This window comes from Callorhinchus milii, unplaced genomic scaffold, assembly GCF_018977255.1.
Source record: "Callorhinchus milii isolate IMCB2004 unplaced genomic scaffold, IMCB_Cmil_1.0 Scaffold4, whole genome shotgun sequence".
Classification (NCBI taxonomy): Eukaryota; Metazoa; Chordata; class Chondrichthyes; order Chimaeriformes; family Callorhinchidae; genus Callorhinchus; species Callorhinchus milii.
In genome coordinates this window covers 54,315,184-54,341,938 of record NW_024704745.1, presented here as the reverse complement: position 1 = coordinate 54,341,938, position 26,755 = coordinate 54,315,184, and the positions used below count along the sequence as shown (strand labels likewise).

General features: G+C 42.8%; 2 protein-coding genes across 5 annotated transcripts in view; both read left to right on the top strand.

The window, feature by feature from the left end:
• LOC103184218 (ferroxidase HEPHL1) overlaps positions 1-3,006 on the top strand; it is a 44,755-nt gene extending 41,749 nt beyond the window's left edge. For both annotated transcript variants that reach the window (XM_007902116.2, XM_042334212.1), the window contains exons 19-20: positions 226-267; positions 1,126-3,006. In XM_007902116.2, the coding sequence (XP_007900307.2) occupies positions 226-267; positions 1,126-1,322 (239 nt within the window). In that variant the 3' untranslated portion in view covers positions 1,323-3,006. The remainder of the gene's footprint in view (positions 1-225; positions 268-1,125) is intronic.
• Positions 3,007-6,839: 3,833 nt separating this feature from the next.
• panx1a (pannexin 1a) overlaps positions 6,840-26,755 on the top strand; it is a 37,562-nt gene continuing 17,646 nt past the window's right edge. For all 3 annotated transcript variants that reach the window (XR_006085037.1, XM_042334517.1, XM_042334518.1), the window contains exons 1-2: positions 6,840-7,020; positions 15,919-16,055. Coding sequence is in view for 2 of the 3 variants with exons in the window: in XM_042334517.1 (XP_042190451.1) it covers positions 6,840-7,020; positions 15,919-16,055 (318 nt within the window). In the remaining variant the exon portion in view is untranslated. The remainder of the gene's footprint in view (positions 7,021-15,918; positions 16,056-26,755) is intronic.

Below are 26,755 nucleotides of genomic sequence, written 5' to 3'. Positions count from 1 at the left end.
GTCCAATAGAGCAAGTATATCCGTAACTCACTTTACAAGTCAGATGTGGTACAAATGAAGTGAACCTTGAGCTTTAAACGTGCATGATGCTTTCACTCAATACCCCAAAAAAACGTGTTTCATAATTAATGGGCATTTCCATTCACTACAAGCTCAGTCCGCCGTGTAGCTGGTCTGCTAGATCTACCCATAACACTGTATTGATTGTTATTTTAATCCTTGCAGATCGTGTGAAGACTACTGTGCAAACTGTTCTTGCAACAAATGGTGAGAAACTGTAAAAACCCTTGTCTAAAAAATGTCCAGACCTGAAAAATATGAGGTGTTGTTGGTCGTGATTTATACAATCAGTTTCCCTAAAAAACTAAGAGTAATTTCCAATACATGTATTATTTGTGTAATATAGGTGTTAAATCTACTATCCTGCAAATAAGCCTTTTTAGACATTTGTAAACTAGTTGTAAGACGAGTGTAGTCACCAACACTTGACTACGAGTTTTTCACAAAATAGGTTAAATGATCCAAATGCAAGGTAACAATGGTAAGTTTTATTTTAAAAATGCCAAGGATTGAGAACAAGCCAAAACAAAATGTATTGTTTAATTCTGTAGATTAGTTTAATATCATGTATGGTTCAGCACATTGCAGAAAATATTTTAGAGTTTTACATGACATGGATAACACAGAATTCACAGTTCACACTGACACTCCAATACAGTGCTGAGGAGTATCTTTCAGATGAAATGTTAATCCGAGGTTCCATTGGCCTATTCAGGTGGACATTAAAGATCAGGTGGCACTATTTGAAAAGATAAGGTCGTTTCTCCCGGTTTCCTGGCCAACAATTCCTTGATAAAATTGTTCATTCACTTTATGGCTGTTTGTGGGGTCACTAATTTGTGCGTATTGACTGCCATGTTCCCCTACAAAATACAGCCCTTACACTTTACAGTAAATCCTGTGAAGTGCTTTGAAACAGCTACCTAATTTGAAAAATATAGAAAATCCAAGGATTATGTTTTTATTGTTATTTAGAGCAGTGAACAAGCCGACAAAGTGATTTTCTATTCTACTTGATAATTTACAGAAGACTTAAAATAATAACCTGTATTTTCGTTTTTGCAGGTCAATTTGAGGTAGACTTCCTTGGAAAGAAGCTTCATAAAAAGGAAATCAAAATTGCCCTGTTAGTGCTTCTCATCATTGGAATTGTTTTGCTGCTGATAGTCCTTACACTAATCGGCATTTTTTTTTGCCAATGTGGAAAGAAGTCAGATTATGTTATTCATAACCAGTCCTTGATTGCCATGAATAGCATCTGATGTTCTACAAAGAAAAATTGCCGAAGATATTTTTGCCTCTAAAATGTTCAAAATTGCATCTTCTCTACTGGAACTGACAATAAGTTAATTTTTTTTGCAGATGCTTAAGAATGAGTAAATAACATGTCAGTTTGGACTAGGGTGTTTTGGGAATTGGAAAAAAAAATTTCATTACGTCTGATGGTTAAATGGAATAGGTCACAAAGACCATAAAGTCGAGGGTTCAAATCTTGGTCTGTGCTGAGTTAACTGATCTTAACCAGTAGGATGCTACATCTCAATTGGCCTCAGTGCCCCTGGGTTAGAGAGAAAGAAATCACCAATGTTCCCATCCAGAGACACCCACCCCAACCCACTCCTCCTGAAGAGGGCACACATGTTGAAGTTGAATGAGGACATGATTGGGGTCAGCGTCTCACAGTTAAATAGTACATGACTTTGTAGAATTAAAAAATAGTCCAATGCCTTCAGGAGAGGAGTAGAAAGAAAGTAGACCCCTTTATGTGTATAAGGAGCATTTATCATTGTGTGAAGTAACCAGATCACAAAATATACAAACCTTCAAAAATTCTTCCACTTATTTGCAGACAATGGAGAACACCACTATTTTTTGTAAACGTTCCAGACAATTTGTATAGTTCATCTTAGTGCCGATGAGCTTTTATACTTTGTCACTTGTGAGAAATTGCCTCTGGAAGTATTTTTAATGAAACCATTTTCAGGTTGTATGTGTTTTCCAATAAAGTAGCTTTCATTTGTATTTTGTTCGCTCACATAACATTCACTGCACTATGTCTTGTAAAGCACTTTGGGACATCCTCCTGATATGAAAGGCGCTAAACCAAATGTAAGGTACATTACATTTGGAATAACCAATTCCTATTCGTACCTAATTTCTCAACCTTATTCCTCTCCTCTGCACTGTGTTTAGCATCTGGGCGGCCCCTTTATGTTGCGACAACCCAGAACTGCGTACGGTACTGCAGCTGTGGCATGACCGGAACACTAACCACCACTAACCACTAACCTTGTTTTCCATGGCATTGGAGTACTGCCTATTAGTGGCATTCATTTATCTTAAAAATACAACTGAGCTCACTGAATGTCTATAACATTAGTACTAATAATAATCCTTGCGTTTGTTATTGGCCTTTTCACTTTGGGAAGCTGCCTCAGACGCTTCACAGATTTATTATGTAGTGACTGTTTTGTTGGCAAACACATTAGTTATTTGCGCGCAGAAATGTCCCACAAAGTGATAAGGCTACAAATATCATCAAACGCCAAGTACCATTTTGTAAATAAAACTCACTAGTGCACATGGGGCCTTTAAACCCAGCTTTTGAATGGCCAGCAGTGAAATATGTGGTCAAATTATGATCTTTCTCTTTGTGAGTCATCTGGAAATTCCTCTCCCTTCTGCGAGTAATAATTCTTCCTCCTGTTTTGTCTAGTTTTGATAAGGTTAGAAGGATAAATAGTGGTGATTAAAATTGTCCAAAAATATAACATGAGTATTTTCCTGAAGGGGATTTTTGCAATTATTGTAAAACATTCAGATATCTGCTTGCAATCCAAATCAACGCTTCACTGGGGAATAAGCTACACATTAAATCACTCATATAAAAATTATGCACATCTGTCCATCCAAGCAGTTACCAGAACCCTATCTAATATAAATGTGGACTTAATAATAACCCTTTCTGATATTAAACCTATTAAATCTATATGATCCCTCTGGGCGATGTCATCCGCAGACACGGGGTAAACTTCCACATGTATGCGGATGACACACAAATCTACTTTGCCTCCTCCAGTACCAACTCCAGGTCCGCCAATGTTCTATCAGCTTGTTCGGCAGATATCAAGGCCTGGATGAGTGTGAACTTCCTGCAACTGAATATGGACAAGATGGAAGCCATACTCCTTGGTTCCTGTCAATGCCTTCACTCCTGTGGACCTAAACTGCTCAACCTCCCTGGGCTTTCCCTCAGATTCACCGAACCAGTACGCAATCTAGGCGTCCGGTTCGATTCCCAGCTGTCCTTTCACCCTGCATCCGGTCCCTGACCAGGGCGGCCTTCTTCCACTTCTGCCACGTTGCCCGCATCCGACTGTACCATAAAACAAAGGCAGCCAAAACCCTTGTGCATGCACTTGTCATCTCTTACCTGGACTATTCAAACACAATCCTCACTGGTCTCCCCAGCTCCACTATTCAAAAAGTCCAGCTCATTCAGAGCTTTGCCGCCCACATACTGACCTGGACCAAACTCCGTACCTCCATCTCACCAGTTCTGGCCAGGCTCCACTGGCTCCCCAACACTGAACAGATCGACTTCAAGATCCTCACACTCGTGTTCAAATCCCTTCACACCCTGGCACCTCCCTACCTCTCCAACCTCCTCCCTCCCCCAAACCACCACCCGGCGCCTCCGCTCAACTGGCACCGGCCTTCTGCTCATCCCTCGCACCATCCGCCCCACCATCGGAGGTCATGCTTTCAGCCAATACGCCCTGAAACTCTGGAACACTCTCCCTCAATCCCTCATGTGCGGTGAGTAGAAGACGTGTCACAGGGAGAGAGCAGAGAGGTCATGGGGAAATTTAAAAGTGAGCATAAAAATTAAGAATTTGATCTGCTGGGAGATGGAGAGCTATAAAAGGACTGAGCGAGTTTGGGTATGATGGGCTTGGTACTGGATAATTCACGTTCTACAGAGGTCTGGATCATTTGTTTAAGATTGTGTAAGAAGGTAATTATAAAGCTATATTGCTATGTATTTTAGGGTGGAGGACTGAACATGCCTAAATTTATATTCTTAAATCATCCATTATTCTAAGCACAATGCATCAATCATCTCTTCAGGAGTTTCTGGGTGGTACTTTGCGGATAATAATAATCCTTCCATATAACCAAGAATTTAAAAAATGCTTCACATTATATATTATTCAGATCCCATGACACTATTTGAAAAGAGAAGGGAGCTTCGTTAGTTTCCAGGCCAACAAACCCCGATCAAAAATTGATCAATCATTTCTTGGCTGTTTGTGGGACATTGCTGTGTGCAAATTGGCTGCGCATTTGTTTACAAATACAGTCACTATACTTTACAGTAAGTCTTATGAAGTGCTTTAAGACATCTCCAATGTGATAATGTACCATATCAAATGTAAGTTATTATTATAAAAAATACAGTTTTGCAAATAGTGTTGTAAGAATCCACATGTCCAGTGGAGAGAATACAGCTTAAAGGTTTTTGGCCTCCTCTTTATTTATCTTTAAATCCCTCCTTAAAACTTATTTCTTCAACCGCACCTGTGGGCATCTCCCCCTTCACTCTTGCACAGTGCCCCTGCCATTGTGCAGCACTCGGAGATGATATCCTGACGAGATAAAAAAATAATAATCCTTGTTGCATTTGTTCTATTGCCTTATTACTTCGTTGAGGGGGTCTAAAAGCGTTTCACAGGATATACTGTAAAGTGGATTGACTGTGCATCTTATGAGCGAAACACAACTTATTGCTGTTGTTGACATTTGTAATAACAATAATACACCGTGCGTTTGATATTGTGTCATTGGGACATTTCAAAGCGCTTGGCAGAATATATTGTAGAGTGGATTGACTGTGTATTTTGCGGGCAAAAGGTAAATGGCAAATTACATTAGAGTATACAATACAGAAACAGACCATTTGGCCCAACTGGTCTATGCGGTGTTTATGCTCCACATGAGCCTCCTTCTGCCCTTCCTCAACTAAGCCTTCAAGCATAATCTTCTACTTTCTCCCTCATGTATTAGCTTTCCCTTAAATACATCTACGCTATTTTACCTCCACAACTCCTTGCATGTCCCACATTCGCACGACTCTCCGTGCAAAGAAATGTCTTCTAACTTACCTATTTGATCTTTTTGTGACTATATTACTTTGAGGGCCACTGGTTTGGGTCTCCCCCACAAGAGGACACATGTCCCCTGCCTCTACCCTATCAAAGCCTTTCACCAGTTCGAAGACCTCTATCAGCCTCACCCCCTGTACCCTCCTCTTCCCAAGAGTCCCGAGCACGCTCAGCCTTTCCTGCCGGGTATAAGGGAAGGCGAGGTATAAATTGCAGGGTGGCAAGTGCGACTTTATTATTAATAAAAAAAAACTTATCAGATTGGAGCACTGACATCACGGGATGGTGACAACTGCAGCCTTGTAACCCTCAGCCGCCACAGCAGCAGCAGCAGCAACAGCAGCCATTGTGTCCCTGTGTACAGTGGTGTGAGGGAGTGAGGGGAGGGAGGGAGTGAGGGGAGGGAGTGAGAGAGCCTTTATTCTCAGTGGCACACAGTGTGTCTGGTGTCTGTCTGTCTGTCTGTCTGTCTCTCGGTGCCAGGCTCCGGCTGAGGCTGAGGCTGAGGCTCCCACCGCCGCCTCCTCCTCCCCTGCGCCACACAAAGAGGGATGGATTGACGGCTCGCGGGACATTTTTTTCCCCCCCTTTTTCCTCTCCTCCCCCACCCCAAAAAAAAAAGCAAGAAAAAGCAGAAGAAGAAAAAAAAGAAAGAGAGAGAGAGAGGGAAGGAGGGAGGACGAGAGAGAGAGAGAGAGGGAGGGAAGGAGGGAGGACAAGAGAGAGAGAGAGAGAGGGAAGGAGGGAGGACAAGAGAGAGAGAGGGAGGAGGGAGGAGAGGGAAGGAGGAGGGAGGACAAGAGAGAGAGAGAGAGGGAAGGAGGGAGGACAAGAGAGAGGGAAGGAGGGAGGACAAGAGAGAGAGAGAGAGGGAAGGAGGGAGGACAAGAGAGAGAGAGAGAGGGGGAAGGAGGGAGGACAAGAGAGAGAGAGAGAGGGGGAAGGAGGGAGGACAAGAGAGAGAGAGAGAGGGAAGGAGGGAGGACAAGAGAGAGAGAGAGGGGGGGAAGGAGGGAGGACAAGAGAGAGAGAGAGAGGGAAGGAGGGAGGACAAGAGAGAGAGAGAGAGAGAGAAATAAATCAAAAGTGAAAGTGAAAGGCAGTAGAGCGGTAGCGGTGAGTTTGGAGCCATTGATCGTTTGGGCTCATCCCCCACAGCACAGTCAGCAAAGCCACTGCCTCCCCTCCACCCCCTCCAAAACCCCGACACACCGCGGGACTGACTCTACTGCGCCCACCACCAAGAGTCGGGGCTCGTCCTCTTTTTTAAAAAAAAATATTATTATTATTATTACTATTCTCGATTTTTTTAATATATTTATTTATTTCTCGTGCGCGTGTGTTGTGTGAGTGAGTGTGAGTGAGTGAGTGAGTGTGTGTGTGTGTGTGGGCGCCTCATGTGAGTGCTCTGAGGAGTGCTGTGTCCTCTTTCTCTCTCTCTCTCCCTCGTCAATCCGTCTATTTATTTATTGATGGATTTATTGATTGATTGATTGATTGATTGATTGATATTGGCCGTTTTTGTGGGGGGGGAAAAAAAAATCAGCCCCTTTTTAGCCCCTTTTTAGCTGACCCCCCCCCCCCCCCCCCCCCCCCCCAAACCGGTTGGAAATAATGGCCATAACTCACGCTGCGGCTGAGTACGTTTTCTCGGACTTTCTGCTGAAGGAGCCCTCGGAATCCAGGTACAAGGGGGTCAGGCTCGACCTGGCGGTGGACAAGATAGTCACCTTGGTGTCAGCGGGCCTGCCCCTGCTCCTCATCTCGCTGGCCTTCGCTCAGGAAATCTCTGTGGGTAAGGACAAAGCTTTGCTATCTCTCCCTCTCTCTCTATTTTCTCTATCTCTCTCTCTCTCTATTTTCTCTATCTGTCTCTCTCTCTCTCTATTTTCTCTATCTCTCTCTCTCTCTCTCTCTATTTTCTCTATCTGTCTCCCCTCTCTCTCTATTTTCTCCATCTCTCTTTCCTCTCTCTCTATTTTCTCTCTCTCTCTCTTCTCTCTCTATTTTCTCCATCTCTCTTTCCTCTCTCTCTATTTTCTCTATCTCTCTCTATTTTCTCTCTCTCTCTTTCCTCTCTCTCTATTTTCTCTATCTCTCTCTATTTTCTCTCTCTCTCCTCTCTCTATTTTCTCTATCTCTCTCCTCTCTCTCTATTTTCTCTACCTCTCTCTCTCTATTTTCACTATCTCTCTCTCCCCTCTCTCTCTATTTTCTCCATCTCTTTCTCTCTATTTTCTCTATCTCTCTCTCCTCTCTCTCTCTTTATTTTCTCTCTCTCTCTATTTTCTCTCTCTCTCTCTCTATTTTTTCTCTCTCTCTCCCCTCTCTCTTTCTCTCTCTCTTTCCTCCTGTCATGGGATTTCGCAGTCTTAAGAATCACATGCTCCACAACAAACATAGGCAGTGAGTGTCTTTAACTGTGTGCATTGGTTAACATGTTGCATGATTGTTTTAATCCCCCCCAAAAAATATATCAGATTGCTGTATAATAGCGATGCCTAAAGTAATTGGGAAGATGTCTCTCCTCTCCCCTCCCTTTCATTGTGTGTTGGTTAGACATTGTCTCTCTGTCTCTCTCACACTGTCACACACCAACTGGCTCCAACAAGCCAGGCTCAGGCTCCCCCACAGCTTTGCTTGGTGCTTGGGGTACATGATGCCCTTTCAGTGGGGTGGGTGGGGAGGAGAGATGAGGGAGGTGGAAGGTGTTATTGCCTTCTACCTTTACACTTAGCAGATGATGGCTGCGGTCTTTGAGCTTCTGTGAAGAAACTCAATGCAGGAAAGCAATGGAACAGTGCTGCTGAGCCCAGTCCTGCGGTGCCTGGTTTCACAGCACCTGCATGTATTTGGTTGTTCAGGCTTGTTTTAATTCCATATCAACAGAGAAAGGGAACAAATCAAGTAACACACACATATGTATATTTTTAAAAAAGCCCTTGCCAAAGGAGGTAAAATGTTGTCGACTTTTACATGTATTTTTGTTTGGTCCTGTTTGCAAATTCAGCATGAGTTGCATTGCAGGTCAGTGGTTTGACATATCAGCAGCCACAAGGAGAGGTCATCATTGGACAATGTGCAGTGCCGGGCACCTCCATAGCTGCACAAAGCTGTTTTATCTGCAAAAAAACAATCGGTGGCCATTAAAGTTTGGAGTAATAGAGAGAAGGGATGGGATGCTTGCAAGTGTAACCATTTTAATGAGTGCTACATTTAAAAAAAAATTATATATATATTCTGTTGCACAGTTCATTGTTTTTGAGAGAGGAGGGGGAAATGCCCTTGTTGGGCAAGTAGTTTAGCTTCTAAAGGGAAATGCTCTTCTTTATAAAAGTGGGCACGTTACAAAACAAAATAAAGCAGTCAAAAGGGAGTTTTTTTCCCCGAGGTATGCAGCACTTGTCAATAACTGAGATGCCATTTCAAATGATTTTTACACCTAGAGGCTGAGATGGTCCCTCTTGTCAGTAGAACAAATCAAGATAGCAACACTTGTCCAATTGTGTGGTATAATATCAGTCAGTGCCTGCAAAATTGTGTTATTTTATACAAGTCTATTACCCGTCATCTGATTACAGTAAATTAGAGTTGTGTATATTTCATGTACAATAACATATGGGCAGCAATGTTGAAGTAACCTTCAATTAAACACACAGCTTATGACTCTGGGCCATGAATGCTGAATAAAAATGTGCAATTGATTTGTGATACAATGTTACTTAATTGGTAACATTCTTGTCTCTGATTCAGAAGGTTGCGACTTCGAGCCCCACTTCGGGACTAAAATTAGTTATTCACTTTTTGGCTGTTAGCGGGACATTGCTGCGTGCAAATTAACTGCTGCTTTCACCTACAATATGCATAGTCCACTTTGAGGAATATGCAAACTTACTCCACTTTAAGGAAATTCTGTGAAGTGTTTTGAGACATCTTCTCGACTTGAAAAGTGATATATCAAATATAAGGACTATTATTATCCTAGGCAGAATATGTGTATCACTCTGCTTTCTCAATCCTATCTAAAACCTTGTGAAGCTTTCTAAGGTCCCTATTGGGACATCTCTCTGAGACTGAAGAGCCATAGCTTTTCTAATATTGTTTTATAACACATTCCTTTAAGAGTAGGCAATATCCTCAATGCTCTCCTCTGCACTGATTCCAGACCCTGGACGATTGTGACTTCAGGGGCTTTGGGAATTTAGTTGAACATCCTATTTGCCTTGTTCTTTGCTTTTTATACTGTTTAATAATAATAATCCTTGCATTTGATATAGCGCCTTATCACGTCTTTGAGATGACTCACAAAGCACTTCACAGAAGATACTGTAAAGTAAGTTGACTGTATACAGGGCAGCCAATTGCACACAGCAGTGTCCCACAAACAGTCGCTTGTGAGGCGAGTGCTCTAACCACTGAGCTGCAAGCCTCCACAAAGTTTCACTTGATAAATGAGTGAAATGAATTCCCCTAAGTTTTCATTCAGCTTTTGCTTTGACAAGTTATTGTATATCTGTACCACAGAGTACACACGCCTACAATTCTTCTTATCCATATACTAATAAAGAAGAAATGTATGTGTGTGTTCCTGCCAAGAACTGATTGACGTAGAGACATGATTTATACCTCATTTGAAAGGTCATGAATTGGGAGTGTTATGGGCATATTAGTTTTCGGTGATCTTCTATTGTTGATGAGCTATATTTAAAAAATTATTTTATTAAGCCCCAAAAGATGAGGTATGCATGGTATTCTGCAACAAAGTAACAACAGGGGAAATCACACACCCTTCTCGAGAGATACATCTATACTAATATATTCTGTAATAAAGTAGCAGCAGAGAAGCTATGACCTAAACAAGCTCATCACACATGTATCCACTCCAACAAGGAGCCCTCCCAACAAGGAGCCCTCCCAACAAGGAGCCCTCCCAACAAGGAGCCCTCCCAGATGAGTATAGATAAAGATGAAATGTCTGTCTGTGTGTCAATCTAAATTCCATATTGGATCCTTTGGTTGCAAACAAAGCTGCAACTATGTTAGTATGCAATTCTCTTATTGACCTTCATTGGTCAATCAGTAGCCCATGTGCATATGCTATCAAGCTCCAGGACGAGCAACACAATTAAAAAAAACCAGAAGCGCTAATAATCCCTTCAAAAAAAAATAATAATTTGGTCACTCAATCCACACCTTTTTGTGGGATACTACTGTTCGCAATTGGCAGCTGTGTTTCGCCCACAAAACACACAGTGTTTTAATTCTTTACAGTGTATCCTGTGAAGCGCTTTGAGACGTCTCAAAGATGTGATAAGGCGTTATATCAAATGCGAGGATTATTATTGTAAACACCCTACCAAGTCGATCAGGTTCGAAAAGAAAGAAATAGATTTAATCTTTTGAGTATGATATTTCATCAGTACTGAATCAATAGGCTGCGAAAAGACAGGATGGACCACTTTGAGGAAAACAATGTCTGGAGAAAGATAAAATATGATTAGATGCAGAAAAAGAACACGAGCAGACTGTGACATGCTCTTTGAGACAATAAAAATAATAATCCTTTCAATTGAGAAGATGTGAAAAGCGCTATATCAAATGCAAGGATTTTTATTATTATTATTATTATATAGCACCTTTATGTGTCAGCCTGGCTCAGTGGTAGCACCGCTCACCTCTGAGGCAGAAGGTTGTGGGTTCAAGCACCACATTGGGACTTACACAGTCTAAGCTGACACTCTAATATAGTGCTGGGAGGTGTTGCATTGTCGGAGGTGCTGTCCTTCATGTGAGATGTTAAACCAAAGTGGAGTCCTGTAGCTCAGTGGTTAGAGCACTCGCTTTGCAAGCGAGAGACCTGAGTTCAATTCCAGGCAGGGCGAAACCTTGGGCAAGTTTCCTTACTCTACACGCCTAATAATAATCCCTCCAAAACCAAAAACAATAATTAAATTGGTCATTTTTAATCTACGACTGTTTGTGGGACATTGCTGTGCGCAATTGGCTGCCGCGTTCGCCCACAAATATACAGTCAATTCACTTTACAGTGTCTTCTGTGAAGTGCTTTGGGACGTCCTCCCGACGTGAAAAGCTATATCAAATGCAAGGACTATTATTATTATTAAAATCCCATCTGCCGGTTCAGGTAGACATCAAAGATCCAATTTGTAAGATGTCCATTTTAAACCTGTGGTGAAGTTCAGACTGCCACATATCCTATATTAAAAAAAATTATGCTTATTAATTCAGATTAATAATGGTTATGGGTAGTTAAAAGAATACAACAGAATAATGCTTACTTATCCACGTCCAGTTCACAATGATTAAGGTTGGCCAAACCAAATGTTGCGGAAGAGATGGAGGAGTAATGTCCGATTTAATGTTCAATTTAATCCACCAAAAGGTATCCAGGTACTGCCGTACAGTTGCCTGCTGGAGAACGCTGATAAATTTGTTGACTGTTGTCTTAGTCTTAATTTTCCTTCTTTAGAAGCTGGAATATGGTTCGCAACTCCAGATTCCAACAATCTATCTCTTCTGATTCTTGTCCCAAATCGATCTCCCTTTATCCAGTTGGTAGATGACCTTTCACCTACTTTGCAAGATGGCTCCTTTATCTCTAGTTTTAACTCGGGGAAAATGGAGCCGTGGCCTCAAGCAACCAGTGGCCTTGAGCATGGGAAAAGAACTGATAGACACCTTTAGGGAGTTGTTCTACAACCTGTGTGTTTCTCAACCTTGAGCATCTCAGATAATATTTGTCACATTAATTACAGGATCCTTACAAAATGGCATTATTTGAAGAGAGCAAGGACAGTCAAGAAATAACTGGCTAGTTTTATCTGAGGGATTGTTGACCTGGACACTGAGAGCAAGTCCCTTCCCATTTCGAATAGTGCCATGGATCTTTAACATCCACCTAAATAGGCAGATGGGCGGCCTCAGGTTTAAAAAGTTTCATTCAAAGATTGGCACTTCCAACAATACAGCACACCCCAGCACTGCATTGGTGTGTCAGCTTAAACATAAAGCTATTATTCATTGCGATGGGATGAAAGATGCCTTATTCCACTTTTACATTGTAAGTTTGCCTCCTGAGGCTAAGTCTGTCCTTGGAATTAACTCATAATGAAAAACATCCAAGCACAGAAGAGACCCAATGCCATAATGAGATGAGTTGGCTCTCGGTTGACTGTCCTGAAATTATATTTGCAATCATGGTAGAGGAATTGAAAGGCCAGGAGCAAAGTTGCCTGTTATTGAAATGCAGATCCCAGCCTTCGTTATCATTATTTATTATTTAGGTAATGGATATTGTTATTATTTAGGTAATGGATATTGCAACACAATAAATTGGCAGAGAGATCATGATAATACTTAAGAACATAGTGTAACTGTTTGGGAAATAAACAGTCGGTCTCAATGGTTATGAAAGATTTGACTAAACAGTGATTATAATATTACATATAGCATTACAGAGGAGTGGCTGTGAATTGCTGACTTGTACGGAAAGAATTCTTATTCCTCAAGTTTTTGAATGGTTGGCTGTTTGCACGTTTCTAGTTAAATTGCAGAATTTTATGCAGAAAGCACATTTTGTTAATCTAGTCATTCCTCGCAGCTCATCCCTTTAACACCAGGGATCAGGCTCATTGTATGGACTTCTAACCCTTCACAGGTGCATTGTTTTATATGGAATGTTTGCTTCTCACCTCTAAATAATTTGTTTTTTTAGGTGGGGTGAGAGCAGAATTACAGGTCTGACGCCCATGTTTTATTTTCATGCATACTTCTTTAAAGCACCCACACATTACTGTGCAGTGCTTTATCCAATCATATTTTTCACAACTTATTTCACACTTGCATCATATGGAAGTGCCTTCGTCTTGGCAACCTTTGGATGTTTCACTCAACAGTACAATATACAGTATAATTTACACATATATAATGCCTTTTGCAGTGGGAAGACATCTGAAATAAATATAGCTGGACACTGGAGCTGAGGTTGGGAGCTGAGTGGAAGGGGGGTGGGAGGAGGCAAAAGATGAAAATTAAAAAGTAAAAATGCTAACAAGGTAGTAATTTAATCTCACATTTCTGATGAAATTCATAGACCTACTTTTAATATTATTCCGAAATACACAGTGCATTAATATATTGATTTCATCAATAATAAGAATTGTAGTCTTTTTTTTATTAGCCATTCAAAAACATGTAGAGAAAAACACTAGCACAGATTTGATGGACTAAATGGGCCATTACTATAACATTCTGTGTTTACATATCTAATTGTAAGAAATTTGACGGAAAAGTAATACAACTCTTTCAGTTGCATTTGCTGCAATTGGGGGGGAAGAAAACTTTCTTGATTGTGAATTGATATCACAAGTATCACATAGAGCTCAATGTGAGACTTCACATTTAAAGTTAATAACATGCTTTTTAATTCATGAGACAATGCTCCATCCCACTAAAGTATGCCAGGTATAGAGAATTGACCCGCTCTGCCTTTCCTCACCTCCGTAACATCGCCCGACTCCTCCACTACCTCACCCCTCAGGCCGCTGAAACTCTTCATGCCTTCATCACCTCCAGGTTCGACTATGCAAACGCACTGCTTGTCGGCCTTCCCAACTCCTCCCTCCACAGGCTGCAGATAATCCAGAACTCTGCAGCCGGTGACCTCTCCCGCACCAAACTCTGGGACCCCATCTTCCCCATTCTCGCCCGACTCCATTGGCTCGCTATCCTTCAGAGGATCCAGTTCAAGATCCTGGCCCTCACATACAAAGCCCTCCATGGCCTCGCCCCACCCTACCTCTGCGACCTCCTAACCCCCTACCAACCCGCCCGTGCTCTCCACTCAGCCGGCTCCATCCTGCTCCACGTCCCCCGACCCACCTGCCCCACCATTGGCGGGAGAGTCTTCAGCCACTTGCCCCCAATCTCTGGAATTCCATCCCCCAGTCACTCCGCCTCGCCCCCTCCTTAACCTCCTTCAAGTCCCGGCTCAAAACCCTCCTCTTCGACCATGCCATCGGTCACCCCCCTTTCCCTCCCCTCCCTTTTCCTTCCCTGACCCCAGCTCAGGTCTGAAATGCTGTACACTGTCCAGTGCCTTGGAATGTCCTCCCGACTTGAAGGCGCTATACAAATGTAATCTTGTTGTTGTTGTTGTTAGAGGCATTGTAAAGTTTTTGTCAGTATTAACTGTTTAGATGTATAATGAATAGTTCAGACATTTATAATCGCATAGAAATTTGTAAATATTTACTAGCTACATTAAATAACGAGTTCATAGTTATTTTTTCTGTGTCCTTCTGCCTTCATTCATTATATCAAATTGGCACTTAGATTGATAATCTAGATTTGCAAATTGCCATCTGACAACTAGAATAAATCTGACTTAAAAATATACTTTTTCTTAGTCTCTTTTATAAAAAAAAGCTACTTCTTTTGAGATGATTCTATTAGAAGCACAATTGCTTTGAAAGCAGTAGTTTACCTCTGTTAAATATTTGCTTGCGACTTAAGTTAAATGCAACAAAATGTAACAGCTTGTTTATTAAACAAAGAACAGTGCATCTTTCATTCAAGCTTTCCCGTTCTCATCGGGCAAGTATTGCTGCTTCTCAGAATTAAACTGTTCAGTGTAGCCCAAGATATAAGGAAGGATAACAATTGGCTAAGCAGTAAGGATCTCTTTTCAGCGAAATATAGAATGAGTTTGAGACTAATCATGTGTCGAACCCAGGATGTAGTCGCTATAGCTAGGATTAAACGAACACTCACAAACAGAGTTAGCTCAGAAATATAGTTTATTCAAACACTTGCGGCAAGGAGAGGGAAAGCAAGAGACAATACAATAGCATGTCTCTCAGAAGAGTTGGTACTCTCCCTCTACCAATGGGGCAGTCCCATTAGTTTATATACATGATTATTTGCGATCACCTCATGTCTCAAAACAATTCTTGCTGTTGATTGACAAGCAACATTCAGTCATCACAAGCTTGATTATATATTTGCAGACACTACAAGGACACTGGTTCTGCTCTAATTATCTACACTGTTGCTTAAAAACAACTAAAATCTTATCATAGTCCAGACACTCTGTACTTCACGTGATTTAGTCCTTTTACATTCCCACACATGGAGCTACAATAGAGAATTGGCTTGACTTCCCTGTTTAAAGGGAAGTTATTGGGGAAGGAAGAGAGAGAAAATAAAATTAAACATAGCATAATACTTCTGTTTATCAAGTGAGCTTTACTGAGTTAGAAGTGCTGTATTTTTTCAATGAATTTGAAGAATTTCATATAGCAGTACAAAATCCTCTTCCTCACCTTCAAGACCCTCCACGGACTTGCCCCTTCCTACCTGTGAGACCTGCTAAACCCATAACAACCTGTCCATTCCCTCCGCTCAACAGGCGCCTGCTCCATGTCCCCCCCCCCCCCCCATCAGCCCGCCCCACCTGTTGACAGTTGGGACTTCAGCCTCTCTGCCCCCAACCTCTGGAACTCCATCCCACATTCCCTTTGCCTCACTTCCTCCCTTGCCTTTTAGTTTATTTTGGATATTGTACCAATAGAGGTGTGAAAAGGTAACATTGAAGTTTTTATTAATGAAAAAAGCTGCAGTGTTTTTTTATTGGTGACTAGTCTAAGTGTCTCTCCTATTCTTTCACCAACAGGAACCCAAATTAGCTGTTTTTCTCCAAGTTCCTTTTCTTGGCGACAAGCTGCCTATGTAGATGCCTACTGTTGGGCCTCATTGCATCGATATTTACCCAAGCAAGAAACCGAGAGACTTCCACTGTGGCTTCATAAGGTAAGAACACTTTTATGGACTTCAACCAAACTTTGTTTTCTTTCATATTGGTCTACTCTGACTTGTGAAATGATTAGTACAATGCATGACTTGACATGAGAGGCTTATAATAATAACCTTGCATCTACAACAACAACAAATTACATTTGTCTAGCGCCTTTCATGTTGGAAGGACATCCCAAGCCGTTGGACAGTGAAGGGTTTGCACCAGAGCTGAGGGTTGGAATTAAGGAGGGGTGAGATGACCATAAGCACGATCAAAAAGGAAAGTCTTCAGGCAGGATTTGATATTAGGGAGGGGCAAGGCAGAGGGATTGGGGGAGAGAGTTCCAGAGTTTTGGGTCGTAGTGACTGAAAGCACCGATGATGGAGCGGAAAGGGCGAACAGGAGGCTGGAGCCAACCGAGCGGAAGCAATGCGTAGTGGAGTGGAGGGTGAGCAAGACGTAAAGATAGGGAGGTGTGAGTGCACAAAGAGATTTGAAAACGAGAGAGAGGATCTTGAAGTCGATCCATTCGGTAATTGGGAGTCGGTACAGCCTGGCAAGGATTGGTGTGATGGGAGTCCGGAGTTTTGTACGGGTTAGTATCTGGGCATTGGAGTTCTGAATTAGTTGTATTTTATGTATGATGGAACTGGGGAGGCTAGCAAGGCGGACATTTGAAAAGTCCAAAGGCGTGGATGATGGTTTTGGCTGCTGTGGGTGGGAGGTATAGACTGAGGCTGGTAATGTGGTGGAGGTGGCAAAAACGGTGCTGGTCAAGGAACGGATGTGGTGGAGAAAGGAAAGTTGTGGATCAAACCTGATGCCTAGATTGCACACTGGTTAATGCCTAGAATGCTAATGGGCTCAGTGAGACTGAAGGAGAGCCCAGGAAGGTTGAAGAGTTTGGACCCATGGGAAATAAGATGTTGATGGGAGCCAAAGAGTATGGCTTCTGTTTTGCTGATATTCAGTAGCAGGAAATTTGCGCTTGATGTCCACCAGACAAGCTGACAGGACATCAGCAGACTGACAGACACAGCTAGAGAAGCAAAAGAAGTAGATTTGGGTGTCATCCGCATACATGTGGAAGTTGACTCCATGTCTGCGGATGATATTGCCGAGAGAGAGCGTGTAAATGATGAAAAGAAGAAGGCCAAGGATGGAGCCTTGGATTACCCCGCAGGTGACCGGGCGAGGGCGGGAGGAGAAATTGTTTCCCGAGTTAAATTGTTGGGAGTTTTATCATGTGGAACTGGAACAATGTGAGTGCCTTCCCACTAAGGTGGAGGAGGGAGGAGAGGTGGTACAAGAGGATGGCATGATCGACTGTGTCGAATACGGCAGAGAGGTCGAGGAGACTGAGGAAGCAGAGGGAGCCCTGGTCACAGAAAGGATGTCATTTGTTACTTTGATGATCGCTGTCTCTTTTGTTATGAGCAGGGCGAAAACCTTCATGTAGGGAGTTGAGGGAGAGGTGTGAGTGAAGTTAATTGGCAACCACACGCATTCCAAAACTTTGGCCAGGAAGGGCAGGTTTGAGGTTGATCTAAAGCTTGTGAGGTTGGAAAGTATCGAGGGTGGGTTTTTTGAGAGGAGTGATGACAGCGGTTTTGAGGGGGAATGGGACAGAGCCTGAGGAGAGGGACTGATTGATTGTGTCAGCCAGTAGTGAACAGAGGAGGGAGAGTTGCGTGACCAGAAGCTCGGTGGAGATGGGATCGAGGCAGCAGGTGGTGGGTTTCATTTTAGTGATGGGGCAAAGGGGGGCAGGATAGATGGAGGCAAATGAGAGTAGTGTGTGTGCCGTCTTAGGAGGAGAGGATTGTGAGGGCATGGCTGGGGTGGTAGGCAAAACTGGGGTGGAGGAGGAGGAAGCCAGGTGGATGTTGTCGATTTTGGTGATAAAAAAAAGTCCAAGTCCTCTTCACACTTGGCATCTGAGGTGAAAATCGGGGCTGCTTGAGTCCTAAATGATTTTACATGGTGTACTTCAAACACTCAGCTAAGGTGACACTCCATTGCACTGCTGGAAGGTGTTGCATTGTCTCTTGAGTATCTGGGCGGTGGAGTTTTTAATTAATTGTATTTTGTGTATGGTGGAGCTGGGGAGAACAGCAAGGAGGGCATTGGAATAGTCCAGCCGGGAAGTGACAAAGGCATGGATGAGGGTTTCAGCTGTGTCAGTTGTGAGGTACGGATGTAGGCGGAGATGGGCAATGTGGCGGAGGTGGGAAAAAACCATCCTGGTCAGGGAATGGATGTGTTGTAGAAAAAGAGTCTGAGAGTTCAGACCCGAAGGAGAGAATATGTTGATGGAAGCCAAAGAGTATGGCTTCTATCTTGCAATAAGGCTTTGTGAAGTGCTTTCTGATGTTCTCCTGAAATGAAAGGTGTTACATGAATGTAAAATTAATGATGTTGTTTTGTAATGTTTTAATTTTTTTTTGACAAGTACGGAAAGAATAAATATTTTTAACTTATGGTGTCAGCAGCTCTGTTTATTTTCCTTTGAACGCATTGTTGAAAACATGGGGTCTGGTGGTTGCTTAACCTTGAAGGTTTTAAGAATGTGGAGGAGCAGCCATCTCCTCAAAACAGTTTGTATTAAAATGTTAATCAATGTTTATGGGAAAGCAGTGGGTAGTAATTGGAATTCCTAGGAGATATGTATAATTTAATATTTTATACTATTGTTATCTTACTATTATCAATATTTTCTACTATGGTAATAATCCCTTCCAAATAAATAGACCAAGACAGACAGAAAGATAGAAAGACAGAAAGAAAGAATGAAAGAAAGACAGAACGAACGAACAATGATAATTTGGTCACTGAATCCGCAACTGTTTGGGACAATTGTGCGCAATTGCCTCCTGTGTTTCACCCAAAAAAATACAATCAATTCACTTTACAGTATACTCTGATATCAACGACGTGATAATAATAATCCTTGCATTTGATATAGCGCTTTTCACGTCTTCTAGACGTCTCAAAGCGCTTCACAGAATATACTGTAAAGTGAATTGACTGTATATTTGTGGGCGAACGCGGCAGCCAATTGCGCACAGCAATGTCCCACAAAACAGTCGTAGATTGAAAATGAACAATTCATTATTGTTTTGTTTTGGAGGGATTATTATTAGGCGTGTGGAGTAAGGAAACTTCCCAAGGTTTCGCCCTCTGCCTGGAATTGAACTCAGGTCTCTCGCTTGCAGAGCGAGTGCTCTAATCACTGAGCTACAGGACTTCACAAAAGGTGTTATATCAAATGCAAGGATTATTATTATCGATTCTAGTGCATTCCTGAATCAGTGCAATGGTCTACAATATTTAATCTTTGTATTAAAAATAAAGTTAATGTTTTATTCATCAGGTTGCAAAATGGAACCTTCTCCATTCATGTAACTAATGGCACCCTGGCATTCTCAGGTTCATTTATAGGTTAAACCTCCTTAACCCGAATTTCAAAAGAGAGCTCTGTTTCCTGCTCCCTGGGCTTGTGATCTTGACTTAAGTTAATTTCTCAAACCGTTGGTTTTCTGAGTGAGCCAGGGGGAGGGGGAGGAAGGTGACTAAAGGCTCGGTCGAAAAGAAAGGTCTTCAGCAGAGACCTGAAAATGGGAAGGGAGGTAGCGAGATGAAGGGAGTGACGAAGGCACTTCCAGAGCCTCAGCGTAGTGGATGAAAGCACAGCTGCCGAGGGTGGAGCGGAGGACTCGGGGGACGAGGAGGAGGCCAGACCCGGAGGAACGAAGGCAACGGGTACTGGCTTGAGGAGAGAGGAGGTCAGAGAGGTAGGGAGGTGCAGAAGAGTGCAGGGACTTGAATATGAGGGTGAGGATCTTGAAATTGATCCTCTCTGGGATAGGCAGCCAGTGCAGTCTGGCAAGGACTGGGGTGATCGGGGAGCGGAGTTTTGTGCGGGTGAGAATGCGGGCGGCAGAGTTCTGAATGAGTTGGATTTTATGGATGGTAGTGGATGGGAGACCGGCGAGGAGGCCGTTAGAGTAGTCCAGCTGAGAGGTGACAAAGGCATGGACTAGAGTTTCAGCGACTTTTGGGGAGAGGTATTGGTTGATATCAGCCAGTAGTGGGCAGAGAAGAGGGAGCTGGGTGACCAGTTGGTGGGGAGGGGATCAAGACAGCAGGTGGTGGGTTTCATGGAGGTGATGGTGTTTGAGAGGGAGGAAGGAGAGATGGGGAGGAAGGAATGTAGAATGGGGGTGGTGGTAGGAGCAGATGATGTGGAAGGTGAGGGGGACAGAGAGGACGTGGTGGTGGGTGACAAGGGACAAGTGGATGAGGCTGCCTGGCAGATGTTACGTATTTTAGTTGAAAAGAAGTCCAAGACCTCCTCGCATTTGGCATTTGATATGAAGATTGAGGAGGCCTGAGGGGGGTGGGGGTGGCACAGAGGAGGTAGTGGGTAGTGGGAAAAAAGGATTTTTGGGTTGTGTTTAGCTTCCAAAATGTTGTTGGAGTAGAAGGCCGTTTTTGCACGTGTCAAAGAACGGCGGTAGCTGTGGAGATGCTCGAGCCACAGTGGCGGTGAACTGTCAGGCCAGTTTTCCGCCATCTGCGCTTGAGCAGATGGGTTTGGGTCTTTAGGCGGCGGAAATGGTTGTTGTACCAGGGGGATCGGGTGGGTTTGGAAGCTAATACCACATTTTGGGTGGTTTGTCCCACAGAGCTATACATACTATGAGATGTGATAGGAGATGCATTAGGATTGCTCAAGCTGTTTTCACTGAAAGACATTACCAACAAAAACACCTTACATTTATATAGGGTCCTTCACACAATGTCTCAGAGCGCATTTTGGGACTATTCTCTTCCAGTACAGAGGGTCCATCGATATGGGATTTTTCGCTTCCTTCCTGCGGTGTTTGCCTAAATTACTGAGTATAATTGATTCAATTGCATTACAAGGTTCAGGACACGTGAAGGAAGCATAATTTGTTATAAAAGTAACATGCTTTGCGATTCCATGTCATCATTCCAAATTGGCCACTGTTCTTGCCTACAACTACACAATGGAGTCCTTAGCGTATTGGGATAGAGCACTCACCTTGCAAGCTAGAGGACCTGGGTTTGATTCCCGGCAGGGCAAAACGTGAGACAAGTTTCCTTACTCCACACGTCTCTGATTACTTAGCAATAAGTAGGAACCCGGTTGTTAGTTGATTGGTGGATCGTTTTTCCTGGAGTAATAATCCCTTCCAATACAAATAAACAACAAAATAATAACTTGGTCACTGAATCCATGACTGTTTGTGGGACACTGCTGTGCGCAATTGGCTGCCGCGTTTCACCCATAAAATACACAGTCAATTCACTTTACAGAATATTCTGTGAAGCGCTTTGTGACATTTCGAAGACGTAATAAGGTGCTATATCAAATGCAAGGATTATTAATACAAAATACAAGGATAATAATTGCACTAAATTACTGGGTGACAATGTGATGAGATCTCTGATCAACTATAATTTATGTATTCAGACTACAGTACTCTAGGTGTGGTCTCACCAAGGCCCTGCAACTGTAAAGGGCCTTGGTGAGACCGCACCTAGAGTATTGTGTGCAGTTTCGGTCTCCTTATTTAAAAAAGGACATACTTGCCCTAGAGGGGGTGCAGTGTAGTTAGTTCTTGGGATGAGGTTAGTTCCTGGGCTGAGGGGACTGACCTATGAGGATAGGCTGAATAAATGAGGGCTATATTCTCTAGAGTACAGAAGAATTAGGGGAGATCTTATTGAAACATATAAGATTCTTAAAGGGCTGGATAGACAGTGAGGGTCTGTTTCCCCTGGTAGGAGAATCTATAACCAGGGGTTATAGTCTTAAAATTAAGGGTCAGCCTTTTAGAACAGAGTTGAGGAAACATTTCTTCACTCAGGGGATAGTGAATTTATGGAATTCACCATCCCAGAAGGCTGTAGATGCTCAGTCCCTGAACATATTCAAGGCTGAGATTGAGAGATTTTTAAAAAAAACAGAGAGATTAGGGGATATGGGGATAGGGCAGGTAATTAGAGTTAGGTCAGAAGATCAGCCATGATCTTATTGAATGGCGGGGCAGGCTCGAGGGGCCGAATGGCCTACTCCTGCTCCTAATTCTTATGTTCTTACAGTCAAGTGCATTGTAATAATGTTTTTTAAAAAACAACGTGACTCGACTATAACAAAAACCTTGCAAGCTTTAAAGATGTGTCAAAATTTCCGTGGCATTTTGTTTTCTTACATATTTCAAAATCTCAATATAGGCAGAAGGTATTGGGCTCTAAGGTCACAAGAGTAATAAAGCCACTCATATTCACAATTATAATAGTTCTGTAGTTTGACTGTTATTTGGGAGTTTGTTGGATTGCAGTAAACAGGGATGGCAAAAGAACAACAACAAAATTACATTTGTATAGCGCCTTTCATGTTGGGTTGACGTCCCAACCAACGTATGTCCTTTAATCTTAAAATGTGAACAGTGGAATTGTTTCACAAGTTTGTAGTGTCAAAAGCAGTGTTTAATCTCCAACTTTCCATTGTGTTGTGAACTCACTCCTATTGTTAGAGTTATGTTTGTTGCTGCTCAGATTGGCAGTCACAGTACAAAGACTGCAAAGGCCCCGATAGCCATGTGCACAGGGCCTGATAGCCGACCACACCCGACTACATGTATTCAACATTTCCCTAATAGCACAAAGGAATCTATATCTATATATATATATATGAACAGAGGGACTGAACCACTCAATCAGCTGAACTGGACAATAAATTATATTTTAGTTTCTGTTCTACTATGATAGTAGATATCTCATGGATATTGCCTCTCCTCTCATCCCTGTCCCTCTGCACAAAATATCTGCTCATATTGGGCGATTTCAACCTCCATCTCAATTCCTTGTATCCTATCTCCTCTGACTTTGCCGCCTTCCACTCTACCCTAAACCTCACAAAACCGGCCTCACGAAGCACCGCTAACTGTGGTTCATACCTACCACTGCTCCCTCTCGCAAGCTAAAACCACCTTCTATGTCCATATAGTATTTTTTTCCCCTTTACATCACGATTGGTGGAATTTGAGAAATCCTACCTCCTTCTGTTCATCAAGTGATTATTTCAGTCTGAAATGAGCTTTTCCTTCTGACCTATAATTTCCATCAGTGTTCATTGACCAAGTACAGAAAAGAGGAAATGGAATAGATTTGTGGAGTCTTGTTGCTTGAGTGAAAAAATGCTTAAGTTCAGTAGGATTCATAAAAATCACACCAGTAAAATGCTTCTCAGGATGCTACTTTAAAGTGTAGTGACTGTATATTTCTAGACGAACTTGGTAACCTATTTGCGCAGACCAATGTCCAACAAACAACCATGAACTGAATGACCAATTGGATCTGGGGATTGTTGGCCAGGATGCCGGGAGAAATTCTTTCTATTGAACTAGTGTTAGACAACCTTTAATATCTACCTGAACAGAAAGATAAGACAGTTTCAATTTAACCTATCATTAGAAGAACAAAACTCCACAAAACAGCGCATCCCAGCACTGTACTGGAAGGTACGCCTAGACTGTAAGATCAAAGGCCTGAAATAGAGCTCAAACCCAGAACCTTCTGACTCAGAGATGAGAGTTCTACCAACCAACCAGCAACACTTTTGAGAACAGCACCAAGTTGCATTTATATAGCACCTTTCATGTCGGGAGGATGTCCCAAGGTGCTGGACAATGAGGCGTTTGCACTCGAGCTGCGGGTTGGGATCAGTGAGGGGTGGTGGGCAAGGAGATGGAGGAGGGAAGATGACCGAAGGTATGGTGGAAAGGATGGACCTTGAAGGAGGCAAGGGAGGGGGCAAGGCAGAGGGGCTATGGAGTGGAGCTCCAGAGGGTGGGGGCAGAAAGGCTGAAGACTTAACCGCCTTTAAGGCAGCAGGGTGGAGGATGTGGAGCAGGCTATTGCCTGTAGAGCAGAGACAGCGGACCGGTTGGTGACGTTTTAATTGTTCGCAAAGGTAGGGAGGAGCAAGGGCTTGGAGGGCTTTAAATGTGAGGACAAGGATCTTGAACTCTATCTTCTGGAACATGGGAACCCCGTGAATCAGGGCAAGGATAGGGGTGATCCGTTCACAAAGTTTAGTGTGGGTCAGGACACAAGCCATGAAGGTGGAGCTGAGAGGAGAGGCAGTAGAGAAGAATAGAGTGACCCACAGTGTTGAAGGCAATAGAGAGATCGAGAAGCATGAGCAGACAGAGAGAGCCCTGGTCACAAATGAACAGAATGACATTTGTAACTTTGACGAAGGCTGACACCTCCTAGTGCATAAGAATAATCTTATTCTTGTGAGATTGACTGGAAATAATTTTGCCTTAAGGAAGTTCCTGTCATTTTGGAACTGTCATCGTGTCTTTTTTCCAAATACCTTTCTCAGTCTCATTCAAAACCTTTTTTAGTAAACTTGAACTATTTATAGATGAAAACTATTGTGGAGCATATATACCTGAAGGTGGTTTCAGTGTTGCCTGTGTGATCCACTTGTTTCACCTCTAAGCACAACTCCATTCTGCTAGCATGATCTTTGAGGTGCAGTGTTGAATGAAGTGGGCGAGACAGCTTTGTGTAACATGCGTTTATTGGAATAGCTTTCTGATTGTGTTTCAACCTTGCATTTGCATCAACCTTTAACTCGTGTTACTTGGGCACGAGAGTCTTGTTTGTCCTCTGCTAAGACCAAACTTTGTGGTGGTTTGTTTCCCATGTTTAATTTTACTACTACAAACGAATCATTATGGAACTCTTCCCCCTTGTTGTGTAAGAAGCGATCTTACTACACTGACTGCTTAAGCCTTCAGATCATGTCAGTAATTATCTGGCACTTTAGAGGCAACATTCTACTTAAGTAATGTTACACTTTAACATAGATAAAGATATTTTGTTGCACCACTTTGGGTTTGATTCTGCTTACATTTCAATTCGGTCAATTAGGGCTAGTCTGTAGTATCACAGTAATTACAGAAACTTAAGTGTAATTAGTAAATAGTTGGGAAAGTACTAATTTCAGTACTGTGACATCAAAAATATGCTGTAAATACTACAGTTGGTGCTAAACTGGAAATAAAATGCCATTTGACTAATTTCATTGGTATGTTTTTGTTTCTTTTCACTGACCTTCTCCAAGTATTTTCTTCTTTTCCACCTAATTCAATTACAACAAAGAAATGTTAACCCTCCAACATCCACTTCCATTTCTACAAAAGAATAAAGAAGTAATAAAATGTTAAAAATAGTCCTTGCATTTTACATCAGGAGATGTCTCAAAGTGCTTCACTGGTTTTACTGTAAAATGGAATAACTGTACTCTGTCGGAGAACATGGAAGGCAATTTGCCCACGTTAAGATCCGACAAACAACCATAAATGAACAACCAATTTTATTTGGAGGATCATTGGCCAGAAACTCCCTTCTCTTCTCAAGTAATGCCATAGGATCTTTAACGTCCACATGAACACGCAAGTGGGACCATGGTTTAATATTCTCTAACAATGCAGAATACCCCCAGTACTGTATTGGAGTGTCAACCTAAACTATATGAACAGCCTAAACTCATATAAACTATATGAGCTCAAAGGCCCAGCATGTAACTTGAACCCACAACTTTATGAGTTAGAGGCAAGAGTGCTACCAACTGAGTCAGCATCGGCAACCAAGGCTGCACTCTCCACCTCTCAAAGCCAGTCAGGAACCTCGGCGTTCTGTTCGACTGGCACCTCCTTCCATCACCTCCGAAACATCGCCAGACTACTGCACTACCTCACCCCTCACGCCTCTGAAACTCTGGTCCACGCCTTTATCACCTCAAGGCTGGACTATGGGAACTCTCTCCTCGTCGGCCTTCCCGGCACCTCCCTCCACAAGCTGCAGGTCATTCAGAACTCTGCAGCTCGTGTACTGTCCCGCACCAGGCTTCGCGACCACATCACTCCCACCCTCGCTCGCCTCCCCTGGCTCCCCATCCCCCAGAGGATCGAATTCAAAATCCTCATCCTCACCTACAAGGCCATTCACGGCCTTGCTCCCTCCCACCTCTCCGACCTACTATCCCCCTATCTACCTGCCCGTACCCTCTGTTCCTCTGGCTCCAGTCTGCTCCACATCCCCCACCCCAACCGCCCTACCATCGGTGGCCGGGCCTTCAGCCTCTTAGCCCCTAGGCTCTGGAACTCCATCCCCCAGTGCCTTCGCATTGCTTCCTCCCTTTCCTCCTTCAAGGCCGGTCTCAAGACCTTTCTCTTTGATCGTGCCTTCAGCTCCCCTCTCGACTCTCTACCCACTCCTCGCCCCCTCCCTTCCCTCCCCTCACCCTGACCATTTCCCCCCTGCTCGGGTCCTGACCCAACTGTCCAGCGCCTTGGGACGTTCTCCCGACATGAAAGGCGCTCTATAAATGGAATCTTGTTGTTGTTGTTGTTGAGTCAGGCTGACACATAAAAAATAATCCTTGTATTAGATATAGCATCTTTCATGTTGACAGAATGTTTCAAAGAGCGTCACAGGATATATTGTAAAGTATAATGACTGAGTATGACTTGTTAACTTGATCATAGTATTGGCTCTTTTGTCATAGCTCTATCATCGCTTTGTGAACAAGATTTTTCGTAGTTATAGAAAGTTGTGATCAGTTGTGTCTAAGCTTGTAAGTCAATAAACACAAATTTAAATAGGA